The sequence below is a fragment of the Eurypyga helias genome, unplaced genomic scaffold (genome assembly GCF_000690775.1).
Source record: "Eurypyga helias isolate BGI_N326 unplaced genomic scaffold, ASM69077v1 scaffold12325, whole genome shotgun sequence".
Lineage (NCBI taxonomy): Eukaryota > Metazoa > Chordata > Aves > Eurypygiformes > Eurypygidae > Eurypyga > Eurypyga helias.
Genome location: NW_010252111.1, coordinates 1 through 12,886, shown reverse-complemented (window position 1 = coordinate 12,886; position 12,886 = coordinate 1). Strand labels below are relative to the sequence as shown.

The 12,886-nt window shown below is 41.4% G+C and overlaps 1 protein-coding gene across 1 annotated transcript; it reads right to left on the bottom strand.

Moving 5' to 3' along the window:
• Positions 1-742: 742 nt before the first annotated feature.
• KLHL42 (kelch-like family member 42) lies at positions 743-12,878 on the bottom strand (the record flags this gene model as incomplete). Its single annotated transcript, XM_010152243.1, has 3 exons — positions 743-1,194; positions 4,784-4,977; positions 12,382-12,878. Coding segments are annotated over 3 exons (1,143 nt in total), but the record flags the coding sequence as incomplete, so codon positions are not given.
• Positions 12,879-12,886: the final 8 nt, after the last annotated feature.

Here is a 12,886-nt window from a genome sequence, read left to right as displayed (position 1 = left end):
AAAACCTTTCTGAAGATGAGCAAACTTCCCCTTTTGATTTACAGCCTTTTTACTTCTGTCTTAATAGTAGCAATAAATGTTACCAACTTCCATTAAAGGAGAATCTAGTATCCAAGCAGAAACCATAAGCCTCTGGGCAATTCCTCCTGGTCCCTGGCAAAACACTTCCTTACAAATAAGGGGAATTTCTTATTTCTTGATGATACCCCAATTGCTGGCACCTTTGAGAATCTCGTTTGCTACTGTAGAAGAGACAAAAATGTGTGAGTATAAACAATTTTAAACACTGTGTATTAGACAGGACATAGTTCGAGTAAAAACTGTATTTTAAAAGAAATAATTCCCTTTGTGATTTTTATTTGCTTTATTGAATTATTTCCACTTTTAGCATGGATCTTCTTGCTCATCTTCTACTGTTTATTAAGATGGAGAATAAAACTAGACTGATCAGTTTTGCCTTTGGAATTCCTTTATCAGTTACCAACATAATAATTTTATGTTTAAATTGCAAACAATACTTGGTGAAATTTTAATCCAAAACAACAAATTTTTTAAACTGAAATCTTAACTGTTTCTGAAAGCATTTCTCTTAATATTGGGTTTTGCAACTTTTTTAAAGAACAGAATCAGTATTTTATGTCTACGTTATGCAACCACATTGCATTCTGAAACTGGAATTATTTAGAGAGAGCAATATTTCTTCCAAGAATGATTAAGGAGCTGAAAGAAAAATCTGATGCTGTTACACTTCTCTCACATCAGGCAAATACATAGAACAGATCAGCATGTTTTGTCCAAAGGCTGGAAAGCGTCTTAGTGACTCCCAACTGTCCGTAAATATATTATACTTCAGAAAAACACGGTGCTCCAAGCTTGTAGATAAAGTAATATCCCTACTCAATATATAAACTCCATCATTGTGGAGAGTGCAAGTCAAATTAAGACCCGATTTTGATGTGTTCTCTTTGAGGTAGAGCCATTCTTTGGTTGCAATGTTGTAAGACTGCACAGTTAGTACATCCTCACTTTGGCTGGATTTTTGGTTTGGTCCAAGTTCATGAATACAACCCCCTACCAGATATATAGTTTCTTCAACAGAGAGCATCTGTTGTTTGCGAACATGGACATCACAAAGTTCAAAGTTGGTCCAGGAATCGGAAGTGGGACAGTACTGCAAAATGTTCATATTCCTGTCTGAAACAGAGGAGAGATATTTACAAATAAATAAGCATATTAGAAGGTACTCACGGAGGAGGATTCTTACCCCCTACAAACTGAATTAGCCATTATTACAGACTGCTAATGTATTACAGTGCAAAAGCATAGCAAACCAGAGAAGAAATATTGATTTTTGAGAACTGCAACTCTTTGCCCTTGACAAAAAAGTGAACGTTCTGTTCCTTTGCAGAGGGAAAAATTAAACTACTTCTGGCACATTGCATGATGTAAATAGTCTGGGGATGCAGGTTTTAAAAGAATAATCCCCAGTTTTTAACTTATGCTTTTGTTTCCAATTGATATGTAAGATTTTTTTATGAAAAGGGAAATGGAGCAATATTCTGCTTTCCAACAGTGATCACAGACGAATCAAATTATCATGAGGACAGTATGCTTCATTAATGCCTGTCAAGTGATGATTTATCATCCAAGCTTAACTTTGAAACTTTGCGGTTCATTCCATAAATCAAAGTTTCATGGAATAAAATTCATAAAGCTGGTTACATTTCAGCAAGTGGCATGGATGACCTAAGGGCACATGTTCAGTACTATACAAAGAGAGAAACAGACATTGTCAAAATCATTTAAGAACCGTGAATGCCGTGCTCCAGCAGCAGAGGCCCAGGAAAAAAGTTGAAGCCATACCTGTTCTTCAGTTACAACTCAGTGGATGCATGTGTTTGCAATGCTGTTATTCTACAAAACCGTTACAATACCACCCTGATTTATTGTGAAGTGGAGGCCCTGGCTGTCTCCAAGGCTTCACTAAATTAACAGAGAGTGCACAGGACTTGTTAGCTAGTAAATTCAGTTTCGATCTCTGGAGACCTGAGCTTAAATCTAAACTCAAGTGACAAGCAGCAACAGGTTTGCAGACTCCAGCCTGGTCTTTTAATAAAATCTGCTCCACATTACAAGTCAATCCTGCATGACGATTTCCAGATGAGCTCCCAAGTGGAACAGCAGACGGTGACATACTGACAAGTTATGCACAAGTAAAAATAGCCATAAATATAACTGGATTGTCATGAATGAAGTGCATTAGCAGCATGATTAGGGAGGTGCTGCTATAGCATTTGCTGGCACTCTGATGATTTTCAGCCATTGTCTATTAGTTTACATTGTCTTCTTGAACATCAACCAACGTTAAATAAAGGGGGAAAAAAAAAAAAGAGGGAAAATCTCATAGCAATACTCTATGAAATTGCTGATCAAAGCTCTACATACATATGATCTTTGTCTACAAACAATGCATCATTCTCTGACTCATCCCAATTAAGTTTCAATGTCTATCTATAGCAGTAATCTCCCCAGGTAAAAAAGTGCTGTGGTTTGAGCGGGGACATATGAAATGGAAGTTTATTGCAATATGGCCCTCATTCGCTCAGTCCGGAGCCTGGGTCTTTCGTATCATCTGAAACAAACAAAAAAAACCCAAAACATAGAAAACATGAACATTATAGTGCCTGACATGGAGTTTCTATTAGGATCTAGGTTCACAAGTGAGAGCTGAGAACTGGAATGAAGGTCTTTATTCATGAAGTGTCATTATAATTTACAGTGGGAAATTCCAGATCCTGCCATCTTTTAGAAAGCATGGTCTCAGGAGAAAGGTCTACACAGATCAAGACGACTAGCCCACAAAACCTACCAAAACCGAGGTATATGCAGAAATATTTAAAAAAAAATAAATTTACATATTAATCACTGCACGTGGTTTATGTAGTGAATGTATTGAAATAGGAAATGAACCTCAGCGTATCTGAGATGGTTAGGCCTCAATGCTCCCCGACATCTGCGTAACTTGGAAGGTGAATCACCAGTGTAAGTACAGCAATTCTGGCTTCTAAGTCTGACAGCCGTTCTACGCTAAGGTGTCACAGAAAAACCGATCCTAGACCCTTGTTCAGGAAAGCATGTTTATTTGTAACAAGCACAGGCGTTTGTTGTCATGAACAGTCTTGGATTTAAGCATAAGCCTAAATGTGGTGGTTATCCTCTGCTCGCCACTTTGTTCTGGTTTACTACCCTGTTCCCATTCAAATCAGCTTTTAGGAAAAGACCTAGGCTAATATCTAGGCAAAGACAGAGGCCTGAAGGTCAGTGACAATCCCTTGAGGTCTGGAAGAAGCAAGAGGTACCTTAACGGGGATGACGAGAGGACTGGGACTGCAGAGCACACCACAGCATGGCACCCCACACGGCAAGCACTCTGCGACCTCTGTTTAACTCAGTGAAGTCCCCACGTTCCGGGGCAGAATGTACCGGACAAAACGCCTTTGAAGGCCATCATTACCACAAGGACCATGAGGGGTGGCAGTGCGTCTTTTACAAACCTGACAGTGGTTTGGAGCTAAAAGCAGCTGAGACGCTTGCAGGGACAGCTTGTTCTAATGTCATTTAGTTTTGCTTGCAGTAGCCTCTGTAAAAGTTGATCTCACTTCTGATTTTATTCTCCATTTGGGAGAAAGTTTATAAGTACTGTGGTCAAATGAAGTGGGAAAAGGCCTAGAGCTAGGAATCTAAATTTAGGAAATCCTGGTAAATACTGAACATTTGACATGAAAAAAAAACATTTACTTCTAAAACACTGAGAAAATGGTATTCCTCCCAAAGAATGGCACTATGTGCTTATGGAATGAACAAATGGGAGTTCTCTTTCAGTGGCTTGCTTTTCCACTGGATAAAGAAATTGTCAAGAGAGAATGCAACTTCAAACCTTTCCTCTGTATAGTACCCTCAGAAAAGAGGGTAGAGAAAGGAAGTGAAAAATGCTGGTTCTTGCTTAAGCTTCTGATTAATTATTTAAGGTATTTCAGTAATGAATATCTTAATAGCTTGAATTTGCCTGCGTAACACTGAAATGCTATAGTGAAAGGACCATGATGTCTATTAATACATGAAAAATACTAATGCAGGCAGATATTTTCTTCACAGATTTTTGCTTCTGACAGTCAAAGGTTCAACCTGACCAAGAGGAAACCCTTCTTCCCTGTGAGGGTGACAGAGCCCTGGAACAGGCTGCTCAGAGAGGTGGTGGTGTCTCCTTCCCTGGAGACTTTCCAAAGCTGCCTGGACTTGTTCCCGTGTCATCTACTCTAGGGGATCCTGCTCTGGCAGGGGGTTGGACTAGATGATCTCTAGAGGGCCCTTCCAACCCCTTCCACGCCGTGAATCTTTAAAAATCAGTAAAACAGATATTTAAAAAATAAACAAAGTGTATGTGTTGAGACCTTTCTTCCTACTGTATGGTCAAAACCTACAAGAAGGAGAGTTAAGCTGTGTGCTGAAGTCCTTTCCCTCAGAAAAAAAGAGCCCCAGGTCCATGCAGATTCTGGAAAAAATAAATATCTGATTCCTGTACGACAGAAATAATTTTTTTGTTTATTTCACTTCTCAATTATTGTCTACTCGTGATTTATTTCTACATGTTTTAATGAGCATTATGCAGCTTTCTACATCAAAGATTTCCTGAAAGAGAGAACAACATTATCTGGGCCTTAGAAGCAATCAGGTTAAAAAAATCCTAAAACCAAAAAAAACAACATATAAGCAAGTTTTCTACCTCGTGTAGTGTATCCTCCGATAACGTAGATCTTGCCCTTGCACTCGCAAGCTGAGAATTCTGCAAGAGGGTTTGGCATGGATGCTACGAAATTCCACCAGTCATTTTCGGGGTTATAGCACTCCACGTTGGAAAGTGATTGACCACCGATGGCATAGAGCTTTCCATTTACAGCTAAAAGCTTAAAATTGGACCTGAAAGAAAAGATTGCAGCACTGAAATAGGTTGTATACATGCACAGAAAAAATATAGGAAAGTTCTTCCTATCCAGGCTCCACCATGCTCATCACCACTTAAAGTTGTACCATTACTTCATGTATTACGGCATCTGAACTCTTCTGTGCAAGGCCAAAATTTTGGAATTACACTGTAATCACTCAGGACAGCAACCAGTGACATTCTCGATGTTAATTACGTTGATGCTGAGACTGATGATTTGGATTTCAATCTGTCACAGTTTGAGCTCTTTTTTTTTCAGGTATCTCATTTTTACCAGGCTTTTAGTCAAGTAACTTCAGTAGAGAAAAACGTATTATATATACACACAGACAAGGATGTTATTTTAGTTAAAATTGCAGGAATTTCAAACAAGTCTTGATGAACGCATAAGAATGTGCACTTATCTTATTTTGTAATACAAAATCTCTTTAAGAACCCTAATAAACAGAAATCTAAAGTGGTACACATTGAATCCTGTTCTGCAAAAGGAGGAAGAGAGAATCTCCTGTACCTTACCCAGCATTAACTACTAAATACACCCTCCATCCCACTGAAGCAAGATGTATCTGTAAACTCATGTTCCACTCAGAGTTGAAGAAAATGCATTGCACTCCACAGCCAACTCCCTGTTCTTTTATTTCTTATTCTGCTCGATTATGCGTGGCAAAGGGCAACTTTCTAACTATTGAACTGCAAGAAACCTTACATCTTACACTTCTAAGATAATGCAGGCAAAAACAAACAGCCTGTGGATGTTAAATGTGGAAGTCTGTAGGAAGAAACTGGAGGGCTTGAAGTCAGCGGGCTCAGATGCTCAGTTCTTCCTCCCCGCTACGCAAGCGGGTCTAATAAAAGATGAGCTCTTCCTCTCTTCAGAAACCACCTCATTGTCGAGAAAGACTGTTCATTCTCTACTACTGAGCCAAATGGAGATTTTACTATGCAGTATCTCAATTAACTACATGTGTGAAAGTCACTGGGGTGCACCAGCTCAGCAGAAAGCCAAACAGGGACCTGCGCTGTCCGTAAAACTGAAGCGGTGTCTTAGGCTTGTGTTGGCCCGCTGAGCAGTAAAGTGAGTTTCACTCTGCATGAATCCAAGATTCAAAACTTACCGCTAAGTAGTTTTGCAGGGTTTTGTCTGGACAAACTGAACCCTGCCTAGCAGCAGACTGCCCTGCAATTTCTTTTTATTAAATATATTTGGAAAATGAATTTGTTTCCAGATGGAATCATTTTGTTCTTGTCATCCTGATATAGCTTTGGAAACTAAAATGCTCCTTTGAAGGAATTAATTGCTTTTTATTCTTTTTTTTTTTTTGCTGACATTTACGATTAGGTCACTCTGTTCATCTCTTCTCTACAGCAATTATGTTTTCCATCTTAGAGAATCTAGAATAACATGGCAATGCATAGTGGGTATGAAATGAGGATAATTGCTTTGAAACATCATATTTTGCAAGTAATGTACCTGCTCTAAAAGTCGCGGGGAAAAAAAGAACAACCAAAACCAAACAAACACCCAAACAACAATAAAAAACAAAACACAAATTATCAGAGGCACAAAACCGCAAAATGTAAACGCCATTTCCAAGCAATCCTTTAAAATCTAGAGTATGTTAGAATGTCTGTAAGTCTGTGCCTGTGATGGAGATGGCGCAGGATTTTTGGCTTATAAAATGATTTCACGCGCGCATGGATTGTGTTTCCCTACTCCAAGATCTTGTAGCCACTATCTGAACATGCAAAAAGTTTGGCCACAGAGGACATGAGTTACCTAAACAAGTGGGGAGTGTCAGAACATGAAAGAACTCAGGTTTCCTAATTCACACATACTTCTCTAGCAACCCTCTAATTGAAGCTTCTTACTCTTTTATCTGAGTGGAGGTAATTTGTCCATTTTTTGCTTGATGGCCTTCATATCACTGAATTCTTTCTTGCAGCACAGGGAAAACTATCTGGTGAAAGACATACAGCACAGCTTTCAACTTCAATTATTCTAGAAGGAGGCCACATACAAAGTCAGTCATTTAATCGCTTCCAACACTTGTTAAAATGGATGACATTCAGTGGAAGCATCTCAGATTTATGGAACACATTAACTACAAGGTTGATTTTACTCAAAAGTAACCATAAGTATCCATCAACACACGTTATATGAAAGTTTGGACAATGCCTCAATGCATTATGAAAAACTTCTGCCATTCACCGTTCCATGCCAATAACAGCAGGTGTTTTTATGGAGAGCGAACATTAGGAAATATTTAGTGTATTTTTACACTCTTTTAATGTGTTGGAGCAGCTGGAAACAAGGAAAGCAAACACTGAGTAACCAGCCAGCTCTCCACAACTAACAACTGTTCCATGGACTACAGCTTGGAAACAACGGAGCTGAACAGTCTGTCAGATTCAACTGCAATATAACTCCACTAGCCTTGGTGAGTTATCAAAACCTGGGGGGATCAAAAGTACTTTCCAGATGACAGGCTTAGTAGGTACCCTTCTTGCTGGGACAAGACTGAGTATGAGCTGTCTTCTCAAGTCCCTCATTTCCTCTCAAAGGACCCCAGGAACACAAGCAAGAGTGCGCTGTGGGGTTTGGCCATCCTTCCAAATACAGCATTTATCATTCAATAAAGACAAATGCAAAGCACTATATGCAGGAAGGAAGAAAAATTAATGCACAAACGCATAGGATCTGGGGGTCAGAGTGTATAGCTTTCTGAACACAAGACAACATTCAGCAACTTGTGAAAAAACCTGCGTGGTTCTGGATTGCGTTAACAGCTGTAGGTGTATCTGTAGGAGACCCCTATGAAAGCAGCTGTAAAGAGATCAGCGAGCCTTCTCCTTGTTCGCTGCCAGACACCATTCAGTCAGTATACAACAAGAAAAAGTCAGCATAGACGTTAGAGGCTTTCTGATCAGAGGAGGAGCTAAACATGACAACAAGTTGCCTGGGAGGAGGGAGGTTGGAATCTACCTTGCTGGAGGGTTTCAATTAAACTGAAAGCAGGTAAATTTAGATTAGTTATTAGGAAGATATTCTTCCCGCAGAGGGTGGTGAGGCACTGGGACAGGTTGCCCAGAGAAGCTGTGGATGCCCCATCCCTGGAAGTGTCCAAGGCCAGGCTGGATGAGGCTTGGAGCAACCTGGTCTAGTGGAAGGGGTCCCTGCCCATGGCAGGGGGGTTGGAACTGGATGGTCTTCAAGGTCCCTTCCAGCCCAAACCGTTCCATGATTCTATGATTCAAGAACAAGTCATACACTTGTAAGGCTTTGCAAGGTAAGCTTGGTCCTGCTGTAGAGCAGGAGGGTTGGACTAACTAACCTGTGGTCCTTTCCTGCCAAATTATCAACTTTAACCTTAATATTTCTCACAAATCAGATGACTTCTTTATTCTAGAGTTAAAGCATTTACCACGGAGGCAATGAATCATGAAAGCAATTATGAAAGCAATTCCAAAGCATTTTATATTTTTTGCATGAACCAAATTTTCTTTTTTTGACATTCTTTATATGAGTCTGCAGAGCACACTGCATCCAATCTTTAGCTTTGGAAGCATGTGATACATTTGTGATAAATGTGACATGAATATTTCTAACTTAAAAATTTTTGAAAAGTCTATTTTCCCCCAACACAGAGGAATTCTGAGTGAAAAAAAAATATTAAAAGATATGGAAAGTGAAGGTCTCATTAACCACCACCATTTCCTGGAGCATCCTCTCCTATAAGAGCCCTCAGTGTGGCAGCAGTTCAGGCACAGATTGCTCACAAAAGCCATGTTCCACGTGCGTGTGTATAATCCCAGCCAGAGGCTTAACAGGGTCTTCCAAGTGTGGGAGATTTACCTGCCATGAGTGTTCTGAAGGAAAATAAGAGTGGAATATACAGCTGTAACTGGCACATGCAATAGAAATCCTATGAGTACATTATTTTTAAATAGCAAACTTTAAGTGATAGCATCAATTTAAAGAAAAGTATGGAAAGGTATTGAAGGGCATTACTCAAACAGTCTCCCAAGTGCCTTGTTATCTTCCTGTCCCCAGAGACCACAAGTGGTCTGGGGAATATTTACATGAAGTTTCTTCCACAAAAAAGCCCAGGTAGTTCTCTGAAGACACTGTTCCAAGTACAGCAATATCTCTAGAACTAAAAAAGCTAGAAACTGTGGTTTGTTATGGACTCTTTGTGACTGGCACCAGTTTTAGCTCTTAGCTGACAAGAAATTCCAGGCTCAGTCACAGGCTTCATATATGAGTCTGACCAAATTATTTTATCTCCCTTGTATATGCACAAATAGGGAATTACCATTTTTCAAGCTTATCTGGCCATCACAAGAATAATAATACAGAGGAGTTACACATGGTGAACAAATCCGAAACTACTGTAGTAAGACCTCTACATCTAGAAAGCAAGCCAACAGCTATAAGCTAAACCAGAATGACTGCTAGGTGTTCACCATAGATTAGAAAGCTTTTGTGTTGTAGGTATAAGTAAGTTGGGAATATTTCACCCATGCATGTGCAGAGAAAAAATATAGAATCCTGAGATTCTATATCATAATAATGGAAATAATGAAAGATAAAAATATCATAGAATTATAAGGTTTGTTGAGGGCAAAGAACTTCTTATATTAACAGAAAACCAGCACAATTGTTTCCATAACTCCTCAGCCTTCTCTTAAGGCCAACATAGGCATCCATTCACATTGGCCAGATCCAGATCCTCTTAAAATGTTGCCTGAAGTCAAACCAGCTTCAATGGGAACTAGAACCCTCCCTCAAGATATGTAAAAAAATTCATCCATGGGATGTAATCACATCAGCTGACATAAATTCATTTGGCAGACAGTCACATGACCGTAATTCCTAAGCAGCACGCTGGGCAACTGCCCTGCTTATTTTACTACAGCATAACAAACTAAAAATACAACGCCGAGCAAAGTGCAGCTCTAATTGCACCACATCTGTGTGGCAGACAGGCATCAGTGCTGGTCCTGTTGAATACAAACTCCCTGGTCCTAAAATCTCCCTGCTCTTGGCTCCAGTGGCACAGGCCATCCCTTCTGGTGTTATGGCCACCAAATGTCAAGCTGGTCATCAAAGAGCTGAAGTGTTATGTCAGATAGAAAAAATAATAATTAATAACTTCAGGGCCGAGACTTCACAAAGCTGTTAAAGTCGAAATCATGTTATGTGAAGGGGTCAGCAGAGATTCCATGAAAAAAAAAAAACTTCCCCAGCTTATCATTCAGAGCGCAACATACTCACTTGCAATCATGCAGTCTAGAGGTGGAAGTAATTCTGTGTTCTTCTTGACCTGAAATAACTATCATGAAATGAACAGAGACTACTCCAAAAATATCCATTCACACGTTACTTTTCTGCCATAAACTGCCAGTGTGTAATCCTATGCTAAGGAAGACCTTGCCGTCACCTGTGATGGGCCTAAAGACAAAGTCGGTATGGCAGTGCAGTCGGAAATAGTAATGTAAGGAGAAAATATCCCTGTGTTTATTTCAGATATAATGACTATATAGCCTAGAAAAAAGGGAAGGGGAAGGAAAGGCTGATCTAGAGTTCAAACAGCCAGGTTATAAGGTGAAAAAGAGGCCTCAGAAAAGCATTTTTTAAAACGCTCTCATTCTCCGTGCTGCAGAATCATCTCACCTAGAAACATCTCTTTTGCTATACACGTCACGCAAACCATTGCCAAAACCTCGTAACTTGATCAACGTGGGACTACTATGTTTAAGTTAATTTCCATAGGAGACGCTGTGGGGGCTGACCCAATCATCCTTTCCTACTAAGGCCAGCGTGCCCTCAATCGTGCTCGTGTAGACAAGACTGCCCAAATGAGGCCAGCTGAAACATCTCAGTTCCCACAAGCACCTCAGTGAAGACTGCTTATAGCAGTCTAAGAAGTATGTCTGCAAGAAAAGGTGTGTTTGCAGTGTTTAAAGCTAAACCCTCATTTTACAGATGCTATTTTTCACAACACCTTTCCAAGAAGCGAGAAATATGCTGGGTTTCCAATCAACGCTGATGACTAATTCTGGAGGCAATCACTTCAGTGAAATTCTCATAGCACTAAAAGAAGTGTGGGGGGGGAAAAGTAAAATGGGAAATAACTAATTTTAGGTCAATCCCCTGTTTTGAGAGGTTTTAGCTGCCAAGCTCACTGGAGTAGGCTGCAGTTTTATTACCCAGATACAAAGCACTGACGCCAATAATTGGGGTCTCTGGGTGATCATTGAATTAATGGAAATAATGAGGAAGTTCACACTGGATAACCAGAAATATTTGGTTTCAATGAAGCAGAAGGCTTTGGGAACTGCTGCGTGGTTAACGTAGAGCAGCCACAACCTTGGCCAGGCAGATGGCATCTCTGCTTAGAGGTCTCCCTCAAGGCTAGCTCTCCATTATGCTCTCAAATATAAACTATACAAGTGTTTTTGAATACTAACGTCAACATAAATGTCAAATAAACAACTCAAAACGATACAGGGAAAAGCAACATTGTCAAAGGTTTCCCAGACCAAACTATTCTCTTAAAGTGAAAAATTTCTCGCAATCTTCCTGACGTTTTTCTGGTGAATATTTCACGGAAATGCAGGCCTACAAAATGTTCAGATTTTTATGAAAGTACAAACCAACAAAAAACCTGCTCCAACTTAAATTTTTCAGCCACCTCTGGCTCTGATAGACTGTACATCCCCACTAAGAGAAGGAAAACTTGTCACTTAGAGTACTGGAGCTAAAATATACCACAAAGGAAGCAGAAGAATTTTATCTTTGGGGTTTTGTAATCTTTGCTATTTTAAGGAGAATTTTCTATTACCAGGGAGACAGCTGTTTGGAGAGACTGGATCCTTGTATATTACAATTTAAAGGAAAAGTGGGATCCCACCACCATTTCACACTGAGGTGAATGATCACAGGTGGGGGAGAGCTGTAGCACGCTCCGTGGCTGACGCCTAGCTCAGCTTCTCCCACAGCTGAGGCCTGATCCATCAGCATTTATCCAACGAAGTCCCGTCCTCCTCACCCTTCCCTTGCCACCACAGCTCCCCGTGACGTGCGGAGGAGGTCCCTAAGCAGCAGGGAGGGTGCAGCGTTGTGCTGCGGTGGGATGACGGTTGCCAGCAAAGCCAAGAATTGCCAGGCCCGTCCGGTGGCATGCTGCCAAGCCACGGCCAAGCACTGCGGACCTTCCCGCCGCACGATGCAAGAGACACGGGTGATTCACGGCACAGAGACAGGGCTGAATCACTTCTCGGAATGCTGAGTCCAGTCAACACCATGTGACTCAACAGGGTCTATTTTGACAACATACATGGACACACGTGTATTTCAGGGAGCAGGGGCTGGTTACCTCTTCTGGTTCATCGAAGCCAGCTGACTCCATTCATTTAGGCAAGGGTTGTAACAATGGGCAGCCGAAATCTCCTGGCTGGTGATCCTGTAGCCCCCGACGATGAACAGGTAGTTGTCCAGCGTCGCTGACCCGTAGCCTCGGACGTTCACCAGATCAGGGGGCAGGTTGTTGGCCAGGGGCAGCCACCTCTGCGCTTCCTCATCATACCTCAGCATCGACCAGGGGGCTTCCACCGGAGGGTGACAGCCCGGGGGCAGGCCCAGGGAGGAGGCCCCCACGAAGTCCCCGATAGCCACGAGGGTGGCGGTGCCCCTCATCCTCCGCTCCTTCAGGTGTTGCTGGAGAGCGCAGGGCAGGAGGAGATGCGGCCGGGCATCGGGCCTCCGCAGCACCTGATGGTAATGGGCGGCCATGAAGTCTAGACAGGCATCGTGCAAGTCCTGCAGGCCGTAGACCTGAGCCAGGCGGTGCAGCTCGAAGCAATTCCCCAGCCTGACCTGGG